The sequence below is a fragment of the Panthera pardus genome, unplaced genomic scaffold (assembly GCF_024362965.1).
Source record: "Panthera pardus isolate Hobbes unplaced genomic scaffold, ASM2436296v1 HiC_scaffold_11, whole genome shotgun sequence".
NCBI lineage: Eukaryota > Metazoa > Chordata > Mammalia > Carnivora > Felidae > Panthera > Panthera pardus.
The window spans coordinates 101,829,661-101,856,367 of NW_026526666.1; the positions used below are offsets into that span (position 1 = coordinate 101,829,661).

Genomic DNA, 26,707 nt, shown 5'->3' on the forward strand with positions numbered 1-26,707 from the left:
GCTAAATCTAGCTCTCAAGAATATGGAGTCATGATTAGTAATACCTGCCCTGCTCCTTCAAACAGCTGAATCGGATTCAAGGATGGATCACACATATTAGCCATCCCTGAACCCAATTCAGCCATTTTAAGAAGAAGGAAACTGGGTCCCAGAGAGGCAAAAGCACTTTTCCCAAGGTCACGCAGAAATTGAGTGTTAAGGTCATGATTAGCTCCCTAGTCACACTACGCCTTTCTTATTGGTCTCCGTGTGATACGTGATTGTGGTAGGCAGCATCTCAGTTAGTCCCTGGTGATCCCTGCCTCCTGGAATTCATTCCCTTGTGTGATGCCTTCCCCCAAGTGAAATGGACCTAGTAGCTCACTTCTAAGAAGCAGAGTTCAACATAAGTGATGGGATGTCATTTATGAGATCAGATTCCAAAGAGACTCTGGCTTTGGTCTTGCTCACCCGCTCTACTTGATGAAGCATGCTGCCATTTTGGAAGCTTTGCCATTTTGGTCCCATGTAGCAAGGGACTAGGGTGGCTTTGGCTGATAGCCGAGGAGGAGCTGAGCCTTTGGCCCAAAGCCAATGAAAAACCAAATCCTCCAAAAACTATATGCCTGAGCTTGGAAGTGAATCCTGCCACACTCGAGTCTTCAGATGAGTCTGCAGCCCCCACTGACACCCCAGCTGCAGCCCTGTGAGAGGCCCTGAGGCAGAGGCATACAGCTAAGCTGTCCTGCATTGCTGACCCACAGAAATGATAAATATTTATTATTTTCAGCCACCAAGTTTGAGGTAATTTGTTACACAGCAATAGGTAACTACCTTAGTGCTCAATAAACACCTTTTGCACAAATAATCAATGAGTTTGGGGCTCTGAGTTTGGCCTCCTGTGTAACTCTAACTCTCCTGGCAACCACCTCCCATTTAAAATGCCCTTCTCTGTTGAATGTTGTGCTATGAACTCCAGTAATACTCTCTCCTCTCAGAAACTTGTCTATCCCAAGGATCGTTATTGGTAGTTGAGAATGACAGGAGTCTTCAGGCAATCATTCCATGCAAGCACAAAAACAGAAGCAGGGAACAACTTGCCTATGTGTGTACAGAGCCCAGGGCCATATGGGACTGTGTTGTGAATAGATTCCTGGCAAGGTAATCATACTAAAGACACCAACACTGTGTCCTACATGCTTCACTCAGTTACTCCCCACAACAGTAGGTACTGTCATAATTCCCATCATACGGATGAGAAAACCGAGGCATGGGGGTAGGTGACCTGCCGCTAATAAGTGGCAGAACTGGGATTCAGATCCAGTCTGGCTCATGGCTACCACGCACTTCAGCATGCCTTCTCTTCACTGATGTCGGGGTTTCTCAACCTCAGCACTGCTGACATGGAGGGCTACATAATTCTCTGCTGGCAGGCACTGCCCTGCACACTACAGGATGTCTACCAGCGTCAGCAGCCTCTACCAGGAGATGCCAGTAGCAATGCTTCCTCCCATTGTGCCCACCAATATGTAACATATTTACACCTCCACGTATTGTCAAAACTCCCAGGGGGAAGGGGAATAGGAACGCCAAAACCATCCCCAGTTGATAAGAACGGCTCTCAAGTATATGAAGAAGCCGGTGGGATCCCAGTGGCCCACCAGGGTCACCTTGCAAATGGTTCAGCTCACAGTCCTGTGGGTTGTGCGGGAGCAGAGGAAAAAAACAGAGGCTTCCGACTTAGATGGGTGTGAATCCCAGCTTGGGAAGGCCTTCTAACCTCCCGGTGCCCACACAGACACTCCATCAAGGGGGCGCGGCTGTGTCCTCCAGAGCAACTCCTCAGTTTTGTGGGCAGCGTCACCTCCATATTCGGCCTCCACCAAGCTTCCCACAGACTGAACACAAATGAAGACATCTCAGTGGCATCCCTTCCCTCCATGAAGCTATTCTTTCAGGGCTTTCCTTCCATCGGAGTGCGTTCCATGGCCTCTAGAGCCTTCCAATCACTTATGCCAAAGCCACCAATTAATCTGCTCTCTCCGTGGTTTCAGGATGAGCAAAGTCCAAGTGTTGTCCTCCTGTCCACCATCAGGGTGCACCATCCCCCCCCCCCAACACACACACCAAAGTTCACGGTTTTCTGCTTGAAATTCACCCTTACAAATGTTGCTGTGCTGTTTTTCCCAATTAAATCAATTGAATCCAATTGATCTTGGCCCCGTTTTGCATTCCTCCTACAGCTCTGTGGGTGCATGAGCACATGCGTGCGCGCACACACGTACACGAGGCTCTCCTGTGTGTGCCGTCTGGGAATTACTCTCCAGTTATCTCAGATATGCATGACTTATCTCTCCAATTGGATTAGAGGCCATGTTTTCCACTGCCTTTGTAACCACACAGTGCCCAGTACAAACCTATGCACACAGCGGGCACTCAATAAAGGCTTGTTGATGAATGCTAGACATTGTAGAATTGCATTTCAACAACCCCTGCCCTGCCCCACCTGCCATCCAACATCCCTGATGAGACAGGCTGCCCCTGGCGGTTTCCACACCATCTCCCTGAGGCAGGACTTCAACCCGCATGTTAGCAATAGGATCTTACCCACCAAGTTAACAAGACCACTATCCCGAACCAGAAAGAACCCTGGAGCCTCCCAGAGCCACAACCAGAAAGTAGAGATATTAAGCCATCTGCCTGTTGGAAGCCACTTTCCAAGCCAATTAGGGATAATTTTTAGGACAGCAGGTTCATGAGATGTAACATCAAATGCTCTCCTCTGAAATGAAGGCTTACTGTAGGATCAACTTCTTCAGAGCAAACAAGTTTTGCTGGAAAATTATAATGAACGCTTGGTGATGCAGAGAAAACTGTTCCATCGGGTTAAAAATACTCCCAAGTGCTCCACTACTCAGGGTGGTTAAAAAAATTACTTTACAGTACTAAGGTGCTGAGGTTGAAAAAAAGCACTCAAATCTGAGTCAGAAGGACCCGGGCCATGGTCTCCACATCTGCGCCTTTACGCCGAGTGACCCCGGGCGGGTACCACAATCACTAAGACTCTGTTTCCTCAACCTTGAGCAGAGGGGAGGTGACAAGGCAAAAGAGAGAAGGACTTGTGCTCTCTCTTTCCCACTCCCCCCTTCCCTTTCTCTCTGTTTTTTCTGTCCCTCTCTCCCTCGCTCTGTCCATCTGTAGCCTGCAGGCACTCCCCACTTTGCAGGGCTGTCACAAGGCTTGAGGTCCCCAATTTGAAGTTATGACAGCCTATGAGGTACTGAGAAGCCTTCAGTGCTGGTCTGTGAATCGATGCTCGAAGCAGTTTCATGCGTGGGCCCCAACCAAGTCTACAAGAAATCAGATCGCTAGAAAACACAAATAAAAACGGAAGCTGCAGTCAACCGTTGGTTGAGAGCATCAATAGATAAGAAGTCACAGCACAAACCTCTGAAGACTCCACGGGAAAACCCAGTTCTCCTAAAATCGACTTCGAGATGCATGCGTTTACCAGTCATTTACCAGAATGTACACCCTTCATCACATTTGGTTTGGGCTCATATTAAACTGTGCTGTAGTTCCTGAACAAACAACAAACAGCTCACGGCAACAGCCAGATGCTGCCTGGAAGGGACCTCAGATCTGCTCTCTCTGCACCCACACTTCACTGCGCTCCTCTCTGTGCCCATCAGAAACTGGTAATGCTGTAGGAGAAATCCCCAGCGGACCCGCGGAATGTTCCTAACCTAATGGCAGTGTTACTTCTGTGAATTCAGACACTTATCCAGGTGATGAAGCCCTAACTTTCTGGCAGGGGGTAAACTCACTAAGCAATGACCTTAACTTAGTAAATTAATTCCAAAGCACAATTGTTTTCAATCTTTGTTTGAAATCAGCCTTCGTTAATCTAGATTTAATGGCATATGAAATGGAAATTCCCTTAATAAAATAAGTTATGAATATTTATCATCCCATTTTACCTGAAAATTGAATAATTCATCAATTAACTTTACTATTAATTATTTAATGCAAAATTAATAAACTGCAAAACTCTGACGTTCCCTTGCAGACCCTGTGGCACTGGAGAAACGGGGGAACTGTGGATGATTCCAGACATAAGCTAATAGGATAGAGGAGTTAAGGCTGCAAGTTTTCTACAATGAGCAGAACCAAACCACTTACACATAAAGTTGAAGGGTGGATCTCCTTCTCAGCTTGGAATTCTCTACCACAGCCAAAAAGAGCTCCAAGTTTGGCAACTGTTTCAAGAGAACATTTCCCCGTGTGCTCCCTCTGTCATCGTCACTATCACGTTGTCATCAATATTTTTCGAACGTGAAGCTATCACACCCAGCAAAGCCCCGGGAGCCCATGGCCTCCCCTGGAGCCTCAGTCAGGACCCCAATCTGAAGAGGAGGGAGGAAGGTAAGGAGGAACGCAGAAGGCAGGGGGACCGAGGGACAAGGGGGTTTGTGACAGCAGCCGGTGCTGAGCTACAGATATTGTAAGGGAAGCAAAGCTTTGGGCTCTGAGCTACTGAGCCCCCAATTCACTCAGAGCAGCTGAGGGTCCTTCTGACTCTCTAAACTCGTCAGACCAGATCATACTGCTCTTTCCAAGTGGATATGGCTAACAGGATCTGGCACCTTCTGATAGACGGTCTTTCCATCACTAAAATGGGTACTTTCAGAGGCAAGTGAGAGCTGCCGTTTCTCTGCACTTCCTTTCTTGCCTTTCCCGTTCATTCTCCACTTCCAGGGCAACCAGGGTGAGGCTGTTAATGGTATCTGCTCATTTACCTGCCCTGCTCAAAACCCTCCCCCAGGAGTTCCCGCAGGGTCCCGCATTATCCCCAAATCTTTGCCTGGTCTCCACGGCCCTCCCCAACCTCAGCCCCACCTGCCCCTCCAGCACCACCACTGGGCTCTCTGCTCTCCCCACCCTCACTACCTCTGGGGCAAGGACTTTCTGTCCAGGCTCACACTCCCATAACACCACCCCCAACACGCACACACACACACACACACACACACACACACACACACACACTCATCCATCCGGTCTCTGCCCAAAGTTTGGCCTTTCTGGAAGGCAGCCCACTCATCACCTCTCCACCCTGAAGGGACAGCCCTTCACCACACTCGTCCCTCGTAGCTCCTCCAAACTGCCACCCTTTCACGTTATCTGTCTTATCCACTGCCACATCCCCAGAGCCCAGCCCAGCGCCCGGCACACCGAGGGCGATCCAAAAGTATTCACCGAATAAACACACGAACAGAAGCAGACCGACAATGACATGGGGTGGCAACGTAGTGTGGTGTGGTGTGGTTCAGGAGCAAAAGGGCTCACTCGTAGCTCCACGGGAGACCATGTGTCTTCCAGTGGAGCCCCTTCAAGCCCCAGATCGGGGGGCAGCACCCCCCAAAGTTGGTGGACGGGACTGATCACAGTGAGCCGGTGACAAGGGGGCAGGGGGGCCACGGGTCTGCCTGTGGAGAAATACATAGAAAGGGCACATTTCCAGGCGGGCTGGGCTGTGCTCCTAGACAGAAGCGGACGTGCCTCATTTGGTTTCTCTCCTACGTCACTGCACACAGTTTTGTTTTTTCCCTAATTTCACTGCCTTTCTCCACAACGTTCCCCTTAAACCTGGCAGTGGTCTGACTTCCCTCCACCCTAGCCAGGCGCCAACTGCCCTTTTACACACAAATCCATCCACACGGATCTGCCACAGGCAAAACGTTTCCTGTGCCTGAAGGATTCCCACCAACACCTACTCCCAAATTCCTACAGACCTCGTTAGGCCGCTGATGCGAATCACAACATGGCCTGGCAGCGGTGAGGGCTGCCCCCTCGGCTCATTCAGGACCCCCGCCCCCACCTCTTGTCCACTGCCCCCACCCTGGGCCTGTGTCCCTTTCACACCCGGTGTCCCCTGAAACTGAGCAGCTCAATCAATGTAAGTTCCCTACCAGGCAAGGTCAGGACAGCCACCACAGAAAAATTTATTTCTTCTTTTAGGAGAAATTTTATTTATTTCGTCCCATCTTATTAAATCATCGAATGAAAAGAAGGAAATTTTCCCCAGAAATACTGTTCTTACAAAAGAGAACAATGAGAAGGACAGGGTGCATGTGTGTGTGTCTGTACACGTACCTGCGTGTAGGTGGGGGTTGTGTATTTGTATATGTTGCACGCATAAGTACGTGTGTGTGTTTCTGCAGGTGTGCACGTGTAGACGTGTGTCTGTACATACACATGTCTGTGTGTGTCTGTCTATATGTATGTCCACAGATGTGTTATTATGTGTACGTGCGTGTGTACCTGCACCTGTGAATGTGCATACGTGTGCGTGTGCCTACAGGTGTGCGTGTGTGTACCATGTCTGTGCGTGTACACGTGTGCATGCCTGTAAGCACACACACCACACAAAGCAAAAGCTCACATGGAATGTGGGATGTTCAGTAGAGCTGGAGAACCAGGGAAACTTTTCTCCCTTTGTTTTTGGTTATTTTCAATTTTTTTTAAGCCCCATAATAAAGGACTGTGGGAAATCTAAGAACAGCAAAGACAGTAATAGCTCCTAACCAGACTGAGAACAGTGGAAGGATCTCCAGCCCAGAATACCCGGCTAATTCGGGAATTACTCATTGTGCAAAAGACCATGAATTGCAAAGAATGGCCTCTCCCGAGAACATACCTTCCCACCTCGCGGTGCCGCTAGGCGCGCGGGCAGCTCCCTTTCCCTGCAGCCAGCAACGATTTCTTAGATCAGAATTGATCTGGAGGAAACACCACAGACACCAGCCCGGGCCCATTACAGAAATACCAGACAGTCCTCATTTTCCAAATCCAGGAAGGGAATGAAGACAGTGAGAAAGAACTGGCGGGAGCAGGAACGAAACAAGATCGCAGGAACTGGGCACCGACACGGAGCGGAGATGCCATCGGTGTGCGTGAGCACAATGCCAGCAAGACTGAAACCGTCACCGCTGCCCGGCCGTCCTGCCTAGACACGCCGGCAGGAGCCTCCTGGCAGTCCCCACAGGTGGCCCGGCACCTCAGCTTGCACCGCGGGGGCCCTGATGACAGCACCTGCCTTGTAAGACTTCTGCACAAGCCAAGGAAGACACTTTCATAACCATGTAGAGGTAGAAGGCACCGAGACACATGGTCAGGTGACATGCATGGCATACCAGATGGCCCCCCAGCAGTCCCCGAAGCCCTCGAAACTCTGCCCAGGGAGAGGCCATGCCATGCCCCTTGTGCCCAGGAAAGGCTCTAAACCAAGGGTGGTATGTTGAAGAAGGCGAGGAGGTGAATCTTGGAGGTGTGGTGTCAGCACGCCTTTGGGGTGCAACCTCGCACACAAGGGGTGTGTGCATCTTGGGAATGGGATTTCCTGGGCCCTGAGCAGGTTGTGCGTTTAGAAACCTCAAAACTGCATTGCAAGGCTTTTCTGCCTGTAAACGAGATAAAGAGAAAAACAGCACATAAGACAGCGTGAGCGAGAGCAGCAGAAATGGGGCCAGTAGATATGCAGGGCCAACCAGCGGGGAAGGCAAACAGGGGCAGACCCGCAAGGACAGGGTGACAGGAGCAGAGATGGGAGCGAACAGAGATGTCAACGCGTTCCAGCAGAGTAGAAGCCACGTGCCCCAGAGGGACCCTGGGAACAAGTCCACTTGTCTGCAGAGCCCAGAAAGACTGGTACATTGTAAGAATTAGGTGCCAGACATGACAGAGGTTTGAAATGAGGTGGGAGGCAAGGAGAGGTCTGTGCAGGGAGCAGTCAGCCCCTCTCAGGACCCTCCGTCTACCCCGAGTGACCAGGCAACCACCTGGCCTCTGCCCCTAGTGGAGACACATTCATTCTCTGGAGAAAGAGACCCTGAAAGACTCCACACTTGAAGGCTGCAGAGGAAAGGCAGGAAACAAGATGTAAGCCAGGAGAATTAACTAATTAACAGTGACATTCCAAGCCCCTTCCCTGCCTGGTTCCCAGATCACTGGCAGCCAAGCCAGCTCAGACCACCAGGCAGCATCCGGGAGAACCCGGCTGTTACCTCCAGACGTCGGCATCCAGAGATGCTGAATCTCAGAATCCCACAGCCCAAGCCCTTCCTCCAGGTAAGGAAAACCAGAGCGTCAGAGAGAGAACTAAATCCTCGTTGAGCATACGAGGAAGTCAAAAGATAACCATCGAAACTTGACAAAGCAAGAAACAGCAGAATAACACATCAAGGAGTCCAGAGGTAAATTTCAGAACTGAAAGAATCTCAAGTGATCACTCCGGGGACGCAGGGTTGAGCTGCAGGGCAGAGGTCTGCTGTTTCTTCGCACAAGCCCTTCAGGACCGTTTGACTTCTTAAACTATGCGCACGGGTATGTTTGATAAAAATAAAACTAGGGAAAGAAAGTGGAGGCGGGAACCAGGAGCTGGCAGCTGCACGGCCCAGGGAGACGGGGAGACATAAACGTCCACTCCCTCTCTCGGCTCCTCCCGGAGGAGGCCCAGGACTTGCTCCCCTGGTTCCTGAAGTGAGGAGAGACTTGATGCGAGCCGGCTTGGCTGCTGGTGCCATTTCAACAAGCTGCTAAGCACAGATGAGGACACATGCCCCCACCCCCCCCGCCCCCAGAGAGGGCAGCGCTGGAAAGCTCCCAGGGAGGGCACGGGGACACACACGGCGAGTCCAGAGAGGTGGCGTCGGCTGGCCCCTCCTGCACCGTCTCCTCTGCCATCTGTGATCCTTGATAATGAACTGGAATCTGGGGCAGACCCGCCTCGACACGGAGGCTAGGGATTTCCCCACCACCGCCGAGACACCAGACACTTTGTCGGGATCCAGGTCACGGCTAACTCCCTGCCTCGTTGGGAAAGGTATCAACACTACAGGACCCCGAGGCAGATGCCTTCCGGGGAAGGTCCAGGGGCGATGCGGCCGCTCACGGGTCCTCAGCCAGCAGACGCCACACCCGCGAACTCGCTCACACTATACTTGCTCTTTGGTTAATGACGGGAGTTTGCACTTCGCCAAGGATTTGCTCAATACGTTAGGCAAATACTGCGATGGATGTAACATGACACATCATTATGTTAATTTGATAGCAGGTCCCCAATTCAGCAGAATGCAAAGGTCACCACATCGAAATGACTGCTGACCCGGTTTATTTTTTTCTTTGCAGCTGCAAAGAACAGTCCTTGAAATGATGCAGGTAGAAGGGCCGCCCTCTCAGACTCCATCCTCCAGTGGAACTGCCTACACACACACACACACACACACACACACACACACACACACACAGAGCCAATCCCTGACCCCCGCTCTGCCCAACTGGGCACAGAAAGACCTATAGAAGTAGCCGTGAGAATCTTTTGTTTGATCGTTGTCAAATACAAGTAACATAAAGTTTACCGTTTTTACCACTTTTAAGGGTGCGGTGCAGCAGCATTAAGTACGCTCGCCGTGTCGTGCAGCCATCACCACCGTCGTCTCCAGAACTTGTTCATCCTCCCAAACTGAAACTCTGTCCCCCTGAAACACGAAGTCCCCACCCCCCCGGCCCCCAGCCCCCGGTGGGGGCTTCTCTCTGTGTCTGAGTCTGACTCCCTGGGGGACCCCGCAGCGTGGACCCCACCATATTGTCCTCCCGTGACTGGCGCTTTCCAGCGAGCAGGTGTCCTCAAGCGTCAGCCACGTTGCCGCATCTGTCATGGGGAGGCGAGACTTACATACGGGGGACAGTTAAACGGTCCAACAGTCAACGAAACAGTGAATGTGGGCCACGGAGGCTGATGGCAAAGAGGGCTCACCACAGGCTGGTGTGTTTGGGGAGGGCTCCTGGAAAGAGGTAACACACGAAGGACAGGCAGACTGGGCGGGATACGGAGGGTTCGAGAACTGAAGGCAAAAGTAGGGGGACACGGAAGATGTGTTTGGAGAGCAGGAAGCAGCCCCCTAACAGTAGTAGGTTCTTCGAGGTGGGAGTCAAAGGGAAATACTGAGGAAGAAGGGCTGAGGTACAAGAATGACCTTAAACGGGACACTGGAGAGGGACTCACCTCAGAGGAAGTCTCTGGGGTGTTTGAGGGGCACAGTGATGCAACAAAGGTGACCGTAGGGCAGCTGGTGCGGAGAAAGGGGTCCAGCCAGAGAGGGAAGAGCAGTGAGGGCGGCTCCCTAATCCAAGCGTGACACCGGGGGTGAGGTGAGGGCTGAACGTGGGCGAATGAGGACGCGGATTACAGTCTGGGATCCTGGCAGAGTCACTGGCTAATTCCATCCGGGGAACAAGAGTCCTGGGAGGGAGGACGCGGTGAGAAAGAACAGAGCCCCGAGGACCTGGTGTCCCCCTCCTGCCCAGCCTTCACCAGGAACACAAGAAGCACCGGACAGGCAGGGTCCAGAGAGAACAGAGAGGGAGGGTGGGGGTGACTCACTTGGGGTCACTTGGATGCTCTCGAAACTCAGGTCTCGCTTTTCTTCGCCTTTCCTTCCAGACGCCCTCCGTACTTGGCTGTTTTACTGCTTATTGACCAAGAGGCATTTAGTGCTCATTATAGGAAAATTCTATTACTAGACCTTTAGTGCTTCAGTGTTAGGTGCTATCTATATAAATCTAATTAATTAATTAGGTAATTAATAGCATCTTCCAGCCTCCTTCTAACTGGTGTACACAGGATTCCTGGGAGGGAATTCTTCCAATTCCAGCTTGAGATCTGCATGTCCCCGGCTTCCAGGGAAGGTGCATGCCTCCCGGGGGAAAAGCAATAAATTCTTGGGATTGCTAAATTTTGCAGCCTGCCTCCCTGTGCCCTGCTCGACTCTGCACTCTGCACTATGCGGGGGGGTGGGGGGGGGAGTCAAAATCCGACTCAGGAGGGCAATACAGAAACACACCTGGCTGAACCACCTTACCACACTCGCCAACAAAAGAAGGCTTTGCCTGGTGCCTGGTTCTCCCAGGTGGCTCAGGATTCTTGGAGATGGGAGGTGGGAGGATGTAGCACAGCTATTTACTGGACCTTCTTCAAACCCCACACCCACACGGCGGTACTGCAGAGAAGCCAAGATCACGAGCTTTGCAGTGCGATAACCCTGGGCTCCAGTTCCAGGTCTAACATTTGCTGTGCCACCTTGGACAGCCCACGTACCCTCTCTGCATCTCGCTGCCTGGCGGAGCTGCGAAAGGACTTAAAAGCACAGCACTAGGTCAATTAGCTGGTCCTGGGGAGACACAGAAGACAAAAATAGAACAGAGAACACCCAGATCTCTTCCTTCACACGCTCAGATGCGTCTTCTGCCTCTCTCGTTCACGCCACAAATGTTCGCTGAGCTCCTGCCGTGTGTCTGGCGCTGTTCCAGGCCCTAGGGCTACCCCATGAACACACCGGCACATCGCGGTATTTTCATTTTGGGCGAGAGGAGGTCAGTTCACGGATAAATGAATTAAACAAATAACTAGGTGAGACACATCGTGTGTCAGATGGTGGTAAGTGCTCTAGAGAGACATAAAACAAGAAGAAAGGAAAGGAGGTCTGGCTGAATGGGAGGGGTGTGATTTTAAATAGTGTGTTCAGGGGAGACCTCACAGAGAAAGTGACACCAAATCAAGGCCAGAAGGAGGAGCTGGAAGAACATTCTAGACCGAGGGAGGAGGCTCTTCACTCCAAGACTCCGAATTCACCTGGTGGGGTGGGGAGTGCGGCGTTCCCCGGGGCCTCCAAATGGAATTATTATAGTGCTGAGCACACAGCAAGTGCCAAATAAAGACGTCCTGAAGGGTGATTTTTCAAACTGCCATTTCCAGAAGGTCCCAGTTGCTGATAATACAATATGGGCTGTTTAAACATTCAACGCTCAACCCTGTCGCCGTGCCGCTGCCACCCCCGAGGCCCCCAACCCTGGGAGCCTCCTTGTAGCACACCTCATTACGAAACAGGTGAGCGGGGCTCCTGGGACCTTCTCTGTAATTAGGGCAGGATCGAAGCAAGGGCTATATTTATAACCCCCAGCCGTCGGCGAGCCACGGAGACAGGGAGCGGGTCCCCGTGCAGCTCCTATACCAACATCTATATGTGAACTGATTACAACAATTAATTTAATAGGGATTCCTCCACACAAACAATGTATCATTTTATTAGGAAACTCTATAAATGTCAGTGGTGCAATTCATTTTTATTAATTTTCTAAAATGGAATTAGCAGTGGCGGCCGCGGTGGCAAACAGAAGTTGCATTGCCTTCTCATTCAGCGGAGTATTGGTGTCATTAATTCCTCAGTACCAGGAGGCCGGTTTGTATGAACTCAGCAGTTAACTGCACCAATTAATTTCAATACTGGAGATGGGAGGGGGGGGATCCAAACTCAACTCAACAACTAATTTAGGAAAGTCCTCCAACAACCACAGCAACTCTTCCTCCTCCTGGGACGAGAAGCTTTCAAGTGTAAACACGGAGTGGAGATTATAATACTAATAGGAAACGTTCTGTCTGCACCCTCTGCCTTTAGGAAATAAATTCATCTTTCCAAAGCCCGGAGAAATGCTGCCAGATGTCTCCTGAAGTTGTGGCCTCCAGCAGGCCCGGGGAGCACCCCTCGCAGACAAGAGGGACAGTGATGTCCCTGTGCATCGACACTGAGGCTCACGGCAGGCGGGATCACGAACATGAGCCCATGAGATCCTCGTGATGGCCCAGTGATGACAGGACCACCATCGACTCCATTTCGCACGTGAAGAAGGAAAGTGGAGCTTTTAATGAGGGGCTAAAATGACTTTCTAAAAGTCACCAAGTGACTGAGTGATAGGGCCAGGACTCAAAGCCGAATTTGTCAATAACTGAAACCCACATTCCCTCCCTGCAGCATGCACGCCCCGTGTGCCTGGGGATGGGAAGTCTCCTGGCTCTATTTATACTCCAGAAAGTCAAGTGAGTCAGGCACGGCCGTGAGTGACAGTCACTTCTCAACTGAAACCCAAACTCCGAAGGCTGAAGCACGAGGCAAACTCCCTGCTTGAAATGTTCTACTGATCTGCCGTCACAGGGTGTTCTGAAGCACAGCACGTGTCTGTGGATCTGAAATCAGACGTCTGGCCCGGGACGCGTTCCAGAGGATCTCACTCTCTGGCTAAAGAGAAGCTCTTTCTTTCCTTCCACTTACGTTCAAGGAGGGTTTCGCTGAGGAATGAAGGGCGCGCAGGGAAGCTGCAGGCTGCTTGAGATGAGGGCACTGTTTGGGGTCAGGAAACGGTGCGGAGACAGAAATCGGACAGGCTTCCTTCCCCGCGCCAAAGAAACTAGGGCAGTGCTTCTCAAAGTGGGGCCCCAGACTGGCTGCATCCCATCACCTGGCAGCCTGTTACAAGTAACAGGTCCCCAGGCCCCACACCAGGGCTATGGAGTCAGAAACTGGGGATTGGGTCCTAGCGCATGGATTTTAGCAAGCTCTCCGGCTGATTCCGGTGCCCTCTCAAGTTTGGGAATGTCTGCCCAAAAGATGCCCCCAGAAGAAAGGATAGATGAGCGTTCCCAGCTTTCCACAGCTGGGGACACGACTATGCTCACCAAACAGTAGACTGTGCCCCGTTCAGTCTCCTCTCTGCCCCCACCCACGCTCCATGCAAGGATGTCCTCCCTGACCCTGTTCTTATCGGGCTTGGCCATGGGAATGGCCTCGGCTCAGGGATCCGTGATGTATGATACCACACCCAACAGAGATCGTCAGTCTGCCCGCATGGATTGCCTTAGGCTTTCAAGGCTCTGCCACACCCCATGACCATACGTCCCAGACTGCGGATGCTTCCTCAGCCCGGGGCCTGGAACAGAAGAACACATGGAGCCGTCCTAAACCCAACCAAGGCCACAGCCAACCCACAGACCCATACGTAGGAAAAAAAAAAAAAAAAAGTCTGTTGTTCCAAGTCACTAAGTTTGGAGATTATTTCTCAGATAGCATGATCCCAGCAAAAGCTGACTGATGCAAACCATTTAATTTTATAGCAAAGGAAATCACAGCCCCAGAAAGCTGAGCAGTTGAGGACATCCTGCAGGGGGATTCAGGCTGAAAGGTGAGGAAAAAAAAAGTCAGAGCCAACTTCTAACCCCACCTGTGGAGACACGAATCTCAGAACTAACCTCTCCCCTCTGCATCCTCTAACCTCCTCCGAAATGGGCATTTTTGTCCTCATCTAAATGATGCTAAGCGGTAAAACCCAATCCTAATAAAGTAATAGCTTAAAGTACCTTCTAGAATGAGTAAACGTTCTAGAGGATAAGACCCTCTTTCCTCCATGGCTCAGAAACAAGAATATCAAGGAACCGGCCGAGGGGACAGAGGACACACCTCTGCCCCTTTCCCTGGTCTGTTAACTTTCCTGCAGAATCTGGTGCTTCTGCCCAAAGTGAAACAGACTGAGTCTTCTGCCTCTTCAGCCGAACCCAGAGCCCAGCCACCGTGTGAGCCACACTCTGGCTAACGCTCATCACTCTGACAAACGCCTGGCCCCGTCACCGCTGATGGACCAGGGGTGGCAGCTGGTGGCCACATATTCCCAAAGCTCTACACTGTAACGTACCAAAAAGAAAAACTGAGAGAGCAGGAAAGAAGAGCCTGCCTTTTAAACAGACCCGGCGCCCCAACTTCACTGTTCTCCACAAAGCAGTTATCACCTGTGCTGCAGAACACAGAGCAGCTGAGTCTCCACCAATTCCCCGTCCCCAAGTGGCGAGGAAGTTCGGCGTCTGTGGCAGTCGGTAGGTTCAAGCACATTTACTACGCAACACACTGCAAACCTAGTCATTGCTTCTGATCTGGGAGATCTTCTTACCACCGCCAAGAATAGCTCGACTCTCAGTTTGTAAGACACGTTGAGATGAGAGTGGACAGTTAAGGTAGTTTCCCTTTCAGAGAGCGAGTTTCTAGAGAACACTGGTGGCAGGTGGGCACTTTCCCAAAATAAACTTCCCCTGATGTTCCCGCCTGCCGAGGCCTTCAAAGCCGCCGGCTGGGGGGACACGGCGTTCAGCCATCAGGTTAAAAGTTCCAACTCTGTCTGACGGCAGCCGTGCTTTTAGCCGGTTGCGTCCCACTGCCACGATCTTAGGTCAATTAACGAGACCTCAGTGTCACGAGCTACCAAAGGCAACGGGGTATGTTCAACTTGCCCGTGAACTGACTGGCCAAACCAGGTAATCAATGAAAATCAATCCACTCACTGTACATAGTCGAAAAACTGCAAGATCTGGGACGTTACCTTGTCTTAGGGGATGTGGTTAGCCATTCTTCGTGTTTCTCAAATGTTATTAAATAAGCTGCAATTTCCTGCAACAGAAGAATAAAAAAATAATAACAACAATTAGCTCACATCGGCTCCTGAGAGGTAAGAAAGTTCTTGTTGCTTCCCAGCTGCTGCCTCCCTGGCGAGGCTGCCCCCCCTCCCCCATCTCTGCTGGAAAACACTTGACTCGGATGGTGCTTCTATTTTGATTTCGTTAAGCCCTTTCCATTCAACCTGCCATACAATAATAATCAAAGCACTGGGTTTCAAAAGATGAGTCGGTGACAAGGACAAAGATATTTCTCTGTGGGAGCGAAACATCAGACACCATTTCAGATACTGAATGTCATTAATTTGAAGGAGGGACAAACACATGCCCAACAACAGGTCTGCACTCATACAAGGTCATCATTGGAAAGTTTCGTCTGCCTCCTTCCGAAGCCGTACTAATCTTTCATCATTGTCACGAGAGACGTCAGGTTCTCTCAGCTTGATTCCCACCCCCACCCCCAGCCCCGAGCCAAATCACACAAAGATTAAAAAGAAAAGATAAAGCCATATGCCAGAGAAAGAGAGAGAGAGGTTAACCTTTCCCTCTACTGATAACTTAATCTATTGAGCCGCGCTTCAGAGAGAAGAGCTATGTCAGCAGAGTTTAAGGCAAAGATGGAGAAAATGTGGGCACCTAAAGGTAAATTAAATATTTATAAACACAACAACATCACTGCAGATAGAATTACTGATTTATTAATAATTTCCATAAAAAGCCAGTGGGTGACATCAACATAAGTCATTGCTCTGGCTCTGGGGCATGATATGGCCCATTACTTCCAGCTCCAAACAGATCTGCTAACATGAAATTGGCAGGGATTGGAAGTTAAATTAAGGCTGGACTAGTACACATTTCCCTTGATCTTGGTGATGAGACAGCACGGAGCTGCGGCCCTCGACAATGAAAACATGCAGAGAGGGAGTCTTCATCTCGAATTTCTCTGCAGCCAGGGTTCCCAGAGGGCTCGTGATGATGCAACAGCCCAGCCAGCCAGAGGCTCGCACCCTTCCTCTGTAGTTAGCCTCCTCTGGGCCTGGATATAACGGGGCTGACACCTGTGACCAGAGATGCTGAACCCACCCTTGAAGAAAAAGAAAAGACTCAACAAAACTGTTAGCAGAGCAGGTTAAAGTAGAAAACGTCACCCACGGCATGCGGTTTGAAGGCCACAGACTCAGGTGGAGATCAGGGTCTCATAGATCATGGACATCAGCCACTACCACCAGGTGGCCAGTGACTGGTGAACCAGAGTCCACACCACCTCGCTCTGGAAACCTGGACCTTTCACCAAGCACCTGGGAAGTGGAAACCCATGGACAAAAGAGAGCTGCCTCATTGCCCATGTTCTTGTCATTGAGGGCAGCTAAAGACACTGACCAACCAGCACGTGCTTCTCTCCCATCTCTGAGCCTGCTCTGTTCCATGCTCCACTTCCTCTCCTTAGAAAACACCTATGAGGCCTCACCAGAGCAAACACCACTCCCTTTGGCCCTCCTAACTATTCACGGCAGGGTCGGTTGCCCATCCCGTGCTCTCCCATGGCACCACACCATCCTCCATTGCATATGATTTATCGCTTGGCATCCTAATTACTTGTTTACTTGAATAGCATCCCCCACTGGATCATGAGCTCCTCAAGGGCAAGGAATATGTCATCACTGATGTATCCCCAGGACCTAACAGTGTCCTGACAAACGTTTATTAGGCAGATGGATGGACGGGTGGGGAGATGGGAGGGAAGGAAGAAAGGGGGGGGGCATGATGGAAATAAACGTGCATGTAGAAGTGAGGACGTGTGTCTGTGTGCACAACTTCTGAGTGTGTTGTGTGTCTGTATGGGTTTATTACTAGGTGAAGCGATAGCTTAAAAACAGCAAAACGCAGCAATTCCTAAGTAAACCTTTACCTGGCTTTAATTAGCTGCAAGCCACAGGAGGAAGGTGTGCTGTAGTTAAGCTACGGAAGCACACAGACCTGGCTTTGGGTGCTGGCTCTGACACTTGTTAGCTGTCTGATCTTGAGAACGTTGCTTACCCTGTAGAAGCAGTTTTCTATGAAACTGAGGTAATACCACCTCATGAAGCAACAATTCTTAATACACTGACTAGCATATAGCAATGCCCCAGAACCACAGCTACCATTATTATCATCATAAGATCGACATGATGTGAGCTGCCCATCTAGAGGCCCCTGATGAGGTAGCAGGTACCAAAATGGTCCAGCTTGGAAGCTGCCAGCACTGCTGGACTTACCTTCATCGATGTACACCTTCCATCCTTCTCCACCCCCTATGCCCGCAGGAATGATAGCATCACAGGGACTGTTGAGAATTAGTTGGAGCTGACCCCTCCATTTATCTATGGGTGTCCACTTGGTTTCATAAAACACGGAGAGCAGACAGTGGCCGGAGTCAATGAATGGATAAATTGAACCGCTTATGAGCATCAGCCCAACTACCTGAATTTCAGAAAACTTGGCATCTAGAAAAATAGCCTGCGCCAACTGGAATACCCCTGGGATCCACGTCCTTACCCAGGATCATGCTGAGAGCTAAGTGCCCCCTACTGGCCCAGAAGGGATGGGGGCACGGTGCATCCCAACCACCTGGAGACTTACCACAGTGTTCCACAGATCCAGACACCCAAAGAAGACCTTCGTGAACATCCCTTGGCCAACACTCACCCCAATCTGGCAGGGCTGCCCCTACTGCTACTGTCCTTCAAAGAAATAAACTCCTTGGACCACTTATTGCCTTCAACATTTACTCTACAAATATTTACTGAGCATCTGTTGTGCACCAGTGAACAAGACCACTCTGAACCCTGCTCTTCAAAAAAAATATATTTATTTATTTATTTGTTTATTTATTTTGAAAGAGAGAGAGAGAGCACAAGTTGAGGAGGGGCAGAGAGACAGGGAGAGAGAGAATCCCAAGTAGGCTCTGCAGTATCAGCACAGAACCCAAGTTGGGGCTTGATCCTATGAACCAGGAGATCACGACCTGAGCCAAAATCAACAGTCGGACGCTTAACCGACTGAGCCACGTGGGAGCCCCCTCAAGCCTACTCTTGAAGAACTCATGGTCAGGTAGATGACAGAGATAAGTCAACATGATGGGGCAGCATCAGCACCATTACAGAGTCACCTGTCCAGTCAAGTCTGTAGCCAGACCCAGCGGGGGCTCTGTGTAGACCATCTCAGGTCTACTGAGCTGCTGTGCAAGCAAGCCAAGCCATAGGAAGTCACAGTGATTTATGAACTACCTTTGAGCACAGGCCACTGCTTCCTCCACCCCAAGACAACAGTACCTCCCACACAGAGCCCCTTGGTGGAGCATTCGTCCCACTTAAGGTTAGCCTTTCTGAGCAAAGGAAACTGAATGCCTAGACCCAGGTACTTGTCTCTGTGGTGCTCAAGTGGCCAGGCACTGGAGCTGAACTCAGCCACCAACGAATGTCACCGTGTTGCTGTCTGGCTTCCAGCTGGACTGGGCGTGTCTGAGTTACCTGTCTACTCCCAGTCCCATGCTGCCTAGTGGCATAGCCCATTTCCCTGGCCCAGGTCTTGGTCCACCTCATCACCAAATGGGAAGACCATGGGGGCAGACTCACTGTCCCAAAGCTAAGAACATCTTGGGGAAATGGATGTGCATATGCCAAAGAAGTGCACAGAATAGTAGGTGCTAAAGAGTGTAGAGCAAAGAAAGAACCATCAAAATTCAGAGTAAGGACAGTCAGCTCGTCCAGGGCAGGGGATGGTTTGGGGGGGAAACAGAGGCTTCTCGTCAGCAGCATCGTTACTATCATCACAATGGCTAACGTTAGTAGAATGATGTCTGAGGCCAGGTACTTCTCTAGGACTTTGTGGGGGAGAACCTCACTTAACCTTCATAACAAACCATGAAGCAGGAACCATACCCATTTTATAGGTCAGAAAACTGAGGCACCGAGCAGTTAAGTGGCTTGCCCGAGGTCACATGGCTAGTCTCTGTGGAACGAGAACCCAAACCAATGTGGAATGGTTCCAGAGCCTACACTCTCCACTGCTGTTCTGAATTTCTTACGATGTGCTCAGGAAAAAAGGAAGCCTGCATGCGGAGAGTCACGTTTTCTCCAACATGGTTTCCAGCCTCCTGCTCCCCAATGACCTGAAGGCACTTCACAGCCCCACCACCCTTCGGAGGACCAGGGGAAGCCAGGCTGAACATCCATCAGTGGGATTCTCTCCTTCCAGCACGATCAGGTTCATTTCCACCCAAAACCCTTGTATGATTCAGGGGACCATCTATACTTCATTGACAGTGAGAATCCCTTATATTCAGACACTATTGACTTAAAATATCTTACAATGCAGAGAAAGCCAACAGGCGAGAAGAGAGACATTCAAAGCTGAGGAAAGAGGTTTAAAAAAAAAAGATCTTCAGCCCAACTATCTGGCCTTTCCCTCTTTCCTCAAAGCTCCATCAACCTAGGCAAGTGGAAACAGATACGGTCTACCTCATTGTTACAGAGCAGGAAACTAAGGCACAGAGAAGGGAAGGGACTTCCCCAAGGTCAACATCTGTGGCTGAGCCAAGCTGGGAACCAGGGCTCCTCACTCACGGTGCGTGCATGGTCTCGTTGGCTCTCAAACTCAAATCTGGCCCAGGAAATTCACGGAGCACTCACCAAGAAGAGAGCTTGCCCCAGAGAAGTGAAAACAGGAGCTCAAATGAAATTGTATACATGAATGTTCAAAGCAGCATTATGCACGATCACCAAAAGGTGGGAGCACCCCAGCGTCCATCACAATATGGATGGATAAACAAAATGTGAGACGTCCACACCGCAGAAGGCTGTTCAGTCATAAAAAGGAATAAAGGTCTGATACACGGATGAACCTTGAAAACTTGCTGAGGGAAAGAAGCCAGGGGAAAAGGCCACATATTGTAGGATTCCATTGGTGTTAAATGTTCAGGACAGACAGATCCATAGGATTGGCAGCTGCCAGGGGCTGGACGAAGAGAAGAATGAGGGGTGACTGCTACTGGGTATGCAGTTTCCTTTTGCGGGGACAAAGTTGTCCAGAACTAAATAGTGGTGAAGGTTACCCCAAACTGTGAATGTACTAAGTGCCTAGGGGCTAAAAAAAAAAAAAAGAACAAGGGGTGCCTGGTGGCTCAGTCGGTCCGACTTCGGCCCAGGTCATGATCTCGAGGATTGTGAATTCGAGCCCTGTGTCGGGCTCTGCCGACCACTCAGAGCCTGGAAGCTGTTTCGGGTTCTGTGACTCCCTCTTGCTCTCTGCCCCTCCCCCACTCATGTTCTCTATCTCTCTCTGTCTCTCTCTCTCTCTCTCAAAAATAAACATTAAAAAAATTGAAAAAAAGAAAAGATCAAGAAGAAGGTGCAGACATCCAGCGAGGTGTGGCACTGGAATGCAGAAGGTGCCAGCACCACTGCCGTGGACTTGCACCCACAGGCTTTCTCCAGCCTCCTGGCTCCCTTGGTGTTACCTTCTTCTTGGAGCCTCGGTGCTGCAGCATCGCTGAGAAGAATGAGCCGGCTGTCAAGATGAGGGAGCTCACTGCAGGCTCCAAAGCAAAGACTGTCCAGCTTGCAGGTTTTAAATGTTCACTTTGTCCTTTGGACGTTCAAACAAAAGCTGCCGCCAAGGTGTGGCGTCCGTGTGTGGCAGGGGCTCGGGGAACAGGCTGCCATTGAGTCCCACGGGCCCCTGCGTCTGCCCGGCACCAGGTCCCGTCCCTGCAGACCAGGAAGGTGGGCGGGCCCCTCCCCTAAGCACTGACCCAGCCCCTTCCAGGGGGGGCAGCGAGGGCGGGGCCCAGGGGTGGCAGAGCCCCGCACTTGGCGACGCTGCCTCGTCCCCGCCGTGGGGTCGTGAATCTCCACCACCGAAGGCACGCTGACCACTCACCGTCCGATCACCAGGCAAGGCCAGGCCTGCCTGCCCCCCGGGGCTGATGGGGTCTGATGGAGGACCACAAAGCCCCTCTCTGTGGCCAGCAGGCTGCGGTCACCCGCAGCGGCTTCCCTGAGACTGGCTCTTCTCGCCCTTCCCACCTCAGCCCCCGTGCCACCTGCCTGGCCCTGTTCACAGCCCACCTCCTCCAGGGAGTCCTCCCTGCTGCTTCACTCCAATGAACTCCAGCTTCCGTGACCTTCTCAGTAATGGCTCACCACTCCTGGCCTCCCAGCACACAGTCCCTGCTGCTGCTCGCATGTTCGCCCCTGGTGGTTCTCTCTTCCCGGCTTTGCAGCATCTGGGGAGGGTCTGAGTCTCAGCTCTGACCACACCTTAGGGTCCCAAACAATTCTGTATCCAGAGCCAACTGCAGACCTGGCGGCGGTGGGATGAAAGAACGCCCAGTTTCTTCTAAAGGACGCAGACAGAAAGAGCCCACGTCGGAGCCGTGGAGGTTGTGGAGGTGAAGGGACAAAGGCACAGGTGCCACGGAGGCTCGGGGGCCCTGTGTGCAGAGGCGCTACAGAAACGTTCTGCTCAGCGCAGAGCACCACAGCCCGAGAGGCAGCCCCCGGCCAGGCCGCCAGCACCCCAACAGCCCTGTCCGCTAGAAACAGAACACGAGCCACAAAGGCGAGCGAGCCATGGGCACGACTTCAAAATTCCCAGAGGCTACGTTTTCAAAAAAGCAGAAACAAACGGGAGAAATTAATTTTAATCATATATTTTGTCAACACGTTGTCCATTTTAACCCAGGAGCTCCAAATGATTATGATCTCGCCAATTTCGAGAAAGTAGTCACGAGCTACTTGGCACTCTTTTTCATACTGAGTTCTCAAGCTCTGGTGTGCATTTTCCACTACGGCCCAGCTCAGTTTGGAACGACCATCTTTCAAGCGCTTGACGGCCACGTGCGGCTGCCACACTGGACATGCTGCCCCGGATACGGATATCAGAGGAATCTGCAAAAAACAATATGCCTCCTAAAGCCAGACCTGGAACCCGGGCGTGAATGCGGAGGCAGCCACAGCAAACACTTTCCTGAAGCAGGGCTCGGCCCCACAGGCCCACCCCAGAGGTGAGGAGCCGCGTCCTGCCTCCGGCGTGCGGGGAAGCCGCATCTGCTGGGGAGACGACGCGGGATTCTCTGAGAGGCTGAATTCACTCCTTCTCTCAGCCCAAGCTGGCTGTTACTTCCATTCCCTCTCCAGAAGGAGCCTCCCTCCTGCTGCAGAGACCCCACAGAATCATCCAGCCCAGAGGAACCGGCCTCCCCTTCAACAATGTCGTGTGAAGCTGCCCTCAGATCTCCCGGGGACAGTCCGCCCTCGATCTGTCTTCAAGGCACGGGTACAGTGTCTGGGAGAGAGTAGGGTCAGTCTCAAGGGGTCTTTGGTGCCTCTTGGGACAAATTAAATAGACAAAAACAACAAACTGTATCGAGATGTGGGTTTTTTTATACTCCCGAATCCAAGCAATAAAAATATCTGTGGTCTACATAATCTCAGATATTTTGCACACCAAAAAAATGAATCTTCAACCAAGTGATAATTTTTAAAGTTTGTTTTTTATGAGAGTTCTGCACAAGGGTTTTATCTGTAAGGGACCAAAGCTGGGGGGGGGGGGCGGGGAGGGGAAGCCAGGACTCTCCTAGCAGCTGGCCCCAGCATCTGCTGGAGCCACAAAATGCAATTATATTACTCCCAAACGAGAAGTAAAAATATCTTGTTTCCAATACTCTTGGTTTTAAGACTCATACTTAATGTCCTCTGGGTATTTCAATGGTGCCAGATCTCTGTGTTATGTACTTTATTAGGGATGTGTGAATGTCATATTAATGACTTCTAACCAACATGTTTACAGTGGAGGCACATTTTCCCAGAACCCACTGCTCACTGCACTTCACAAAAAATAATTGGCCTTAATTTAAATAAATAACCATTCCGTAACCCCCTCCTAGGGGCATCTCTCACCTGCAGGGCTCCCCATGCATAAAGCTGGTGGGTCTCCTTCTTCATGACAAATATTCTGACCCTGGGTCCAACAGTGCAATGCCCTTTCTCCATACATCCCTGTCCCCATCCACTGATGTACCTCCCAAGCAGCCAGCTGGCCAAGCCAACTCCCTCTACAGGATGCTCTGGGTCCCTACCCACAAATCAAAAACACCACCCTGAATCATGCTTTCAAAATGACCAGCTCTTATAAACAACTAGCATATAGAATAATGGTATGTATATATATATATATATATATATATATATATATATATATATATATATATATTTATGTATGAGTGGTAGCATAGCCCTACACTGACACTTTATGAGAAAGGTGGTGATTAAGATCTCAGGGATCCAAAGACATCTGGAGGACTTTCCACAAAATGGTAAGTAGCAATTCAGGATAAATTCCTAACATCCCAGACTTCTGCAATAAAGCCTGGACCAGTTGGCTGCCTTATTTAGATGTGGTAAAGCCCGGTTATGGCCATCAAAGTGCCAATGCAAGGGGCACCTGGGTGACTCAGTCAGTTAAGTGTCCGACTTCAGCTTAGGTCATGATCTCACAGTCCACGGGTTTGAGCCCCGCGTCGGGCTCTATGGTGACAGCTCGGAGCCTGGAGCCTGCTTCAGATTCTGTGTCTCCCTCCCTGCCTCTCTCTCTCTCTCTCTCTCTCTCTCTCTCTCTCTCTCAAAAAATGAGTAAACATTTTTAAAAAGTGCCAATCTGAGCAGAGACAATGAGCCATCACAAAAATATTCCGAGAGAGATTCGGTGCAGAAGCAAGCCACCGAGTGTTTGATTAGTTTCATTGTCCACTCATTGGTTCAATCATTTGGTGAATCATTGAGCACCTACTATACACCAGGCACCACGCAAGGTGGTGCCCTAATGATACAGACATGGGAGTAATGATCCTGAGAAATACAGCTGGGAAGACAGGGGGGCTGCAGGATCCAGGGCTACTGTGTGCCCACGACACAGACGGTGAGGCCACACGAGCAGCACAGATCATGTGTCCATGCTGAGAAGAGAAATGGAGGTTTCGCCAAGGAGCTAACATGTAAACTGGGTCTTGAAGAGTGAGTAGGGGGCTGCCGGGCGGACATGGTAAAGGCGTGAGGGAAAGGAAACCACAAGTGCGAGAGCAGGGAGCTGGGAGAAGCACATGTGTTTGGGGAACTTGGATTAACGGGAAGTAGGGAGAATCCGCAGGGCGCAGGGAGTGACAGAACCCAAAGCTGGAAGGGTAAGGAGGCACCAGACCGGGGGGGAATGAAGACCACCAGTGAACGGAGTTTTCTCCACAAGAGCCAGGGGAGCCGTCAAGAGCCTTCGTGCGCAGGGGAGGCACAAGGAGAGCACTCGGACGGTGCGGTGGCAGAGAGGACAGGCTGGGACCCTGAACTACAATGCGGGAGTGGAAAAGTGGAGCGAAGTTGAATGTTTTCAGAAGTGAAGTAAGTGGGCTTGAAAGCCAATTGGCTGGAGCAAACAAGGCAGGGAGGGCGTCTCCAAAGGACAGGAAGCCCCGAGAGAAGCGCCGGTGTGGATGCCCACGGAATTTGTTCCCGTTCGGTATATTTGCTGGCACTCCAGGATGGGGAGGTGGCCATTGCCAGCTTCTCTTGAAAAATAAGATCTGGCTGCTCCGGGCCACGTTCCTGCAGCATCGCTGGTTGGAGCTGAGGAGCAGCTGCCCCTTTGGAAGGGCGAGAGCTCTCAGACGGCCGCCTTCCCCACCTGGCTGGCTCTCTCCGCTCACAACATCTGCTCGGACCTTGCAGGCACATGACTTTGGGCCTCCTGCTCGGAGGTTTCTGGCATCGAAAATGAAGTGGATTGTGAGACATAAATCATCTAGGTTATCCAGAAAGAAATACATTTCGAGCGATAGATTTTAGGAGAGAGATATGCTGGCTAGAGCAGTCATTGCCCCTCAATACAATATTTGCTGATTAATCTGGACCCGAGGTTGCCCCACCTTCTATCTCAATATTGTGCCAGTTGTCAATTGATTATCCTTTGGCTCCAACTGCACCCTTATTTGTCCTGCTTTATGACACTGACAATGGGCCCTGTAAACATTTCTCCTGGGCCAGCCTAGCGAAATGTTCAGCTTCGTCAGTAGAGAGCACGAAGCCACCATGCAAGATGACGGTGGCAAGATGTCTCCCTTCTGGTCTCTGCCCTCTGTCACTATGATTGTCAGCATCACTATTATTCACAGCAGGAGCCCAGGAGCCCCAGCGACACCCCACAGCGCCTTCCCTTGCTGGCAGCCTGCCGCTCTGGTCCTCCCAAAGCCCTCAAGCAACACCGAGCCACCTCTGCAGACCAGCTACAGCCTACACCGTTAGCAGCCAGCATGTTCCTACGTCGGCCGGGTGCTCTGAAAAGGTCTGAATTTCAGCCCATGGGGTGGAAGGAACTCTTCTAGTCCTTAGATTTTTTATGGTCTACTCTTCCTCAACGCACAGGTCGTTGTCCCAGAAGCACCTGGCACTTCCACAATCCTCAGAATTGTCTTTATCCCTGTTGGTAGTCAACGACCCTTTCCTAGTTAACAATTCTTTCTATTAAATGTCCCCTGCTCGAATAACTAATGTGGTTTCTATGTCCTGACTGGACCCTGGCTGATAAAAGAATCATCCACCTCCCTGAGGATACTGATAACCTCACTGCTGTGTCATCACAGAAGACATACTAAAAAGCATAGGGAAATGAAAAGACACCTAAAGGAGAAGAAGGATGTGTTGGGGGACATATTCAAGTCCCGGTGAGAACTCTGTACCAAGTCTCCCAGACTCCAGCCCCACGGTAGTTTGAAAGGCAATGGAATGATGTGTGCCCTTAAGTTGTGAAAATAGCTCATCCGCCTTTTGCGGAAGATAAGAGTTTCTTGCAGACTGGGAAAAAGTCGCTCTCCATCTCCCTCTGACTTTGTGATTTGGGTCAAGTGACTTGACATTTCCTCACCTGAACTATGGGACAACACAACTGCATTTCATGGTGTAATATATGCAGACTCTAAGTACACAGTAGATCACTGGTCTAAAAGGTCTTTAATCGGCTCCACTGAGGTATAATTTACATACAGTAAAATGCAACTTATTTATTCATTCATTCATTCATTTTTGTAGAAATTCCTTCTGATGTTTTTCTATGGCAATATATTTTATTTTTTTAATTGAAGTTTAGTTGACATACAATGTTATATTAATTTCAGGTATGGAGTATAGCGATTCGACATTTATATACATTATGCAGTGCTCACCATGGTAAGTTTATATAGTTACCACCTACCATCTAAAGTTATTACAATATTATTGACTATACTCCCTATGTTGTAACATTTCATCTCTGTGACTTATTTATTTCATAACTGGAAGTCCTTACTTCTTAATCCCGTTCATCCACTTTGCC

At 50.6% G+C, this 26,707-nt stretch overlaps 1 protein-coding gene across 8 annotated transcripts in view; it reads right to left on the reverse strand.

The window, feature by feature from the left end:
• CAMTA1 (calmodulin binding transcription activator 1) overlaps window positions 1–26,707 on the reverse strand; it is an 851,930-nt gene that overhangs the window by 549,302 nt on the left and 275,921 nt on the right. For all 8 annotated transcript variants that reach the window (XM_053899033.1, XM_053899032.1, XM_053899029.1 and 5 more), the window contains exon 5: window positions 15,238–15,305. In XM_053899033.1, coding sequence (XP_053755008.1) covers window positions 15,238–15,305 — 68 coding nt within the window. The remainder of the gene's footprint in view (window positions 1–15,237; window positions 15,306–26,707) is intronic.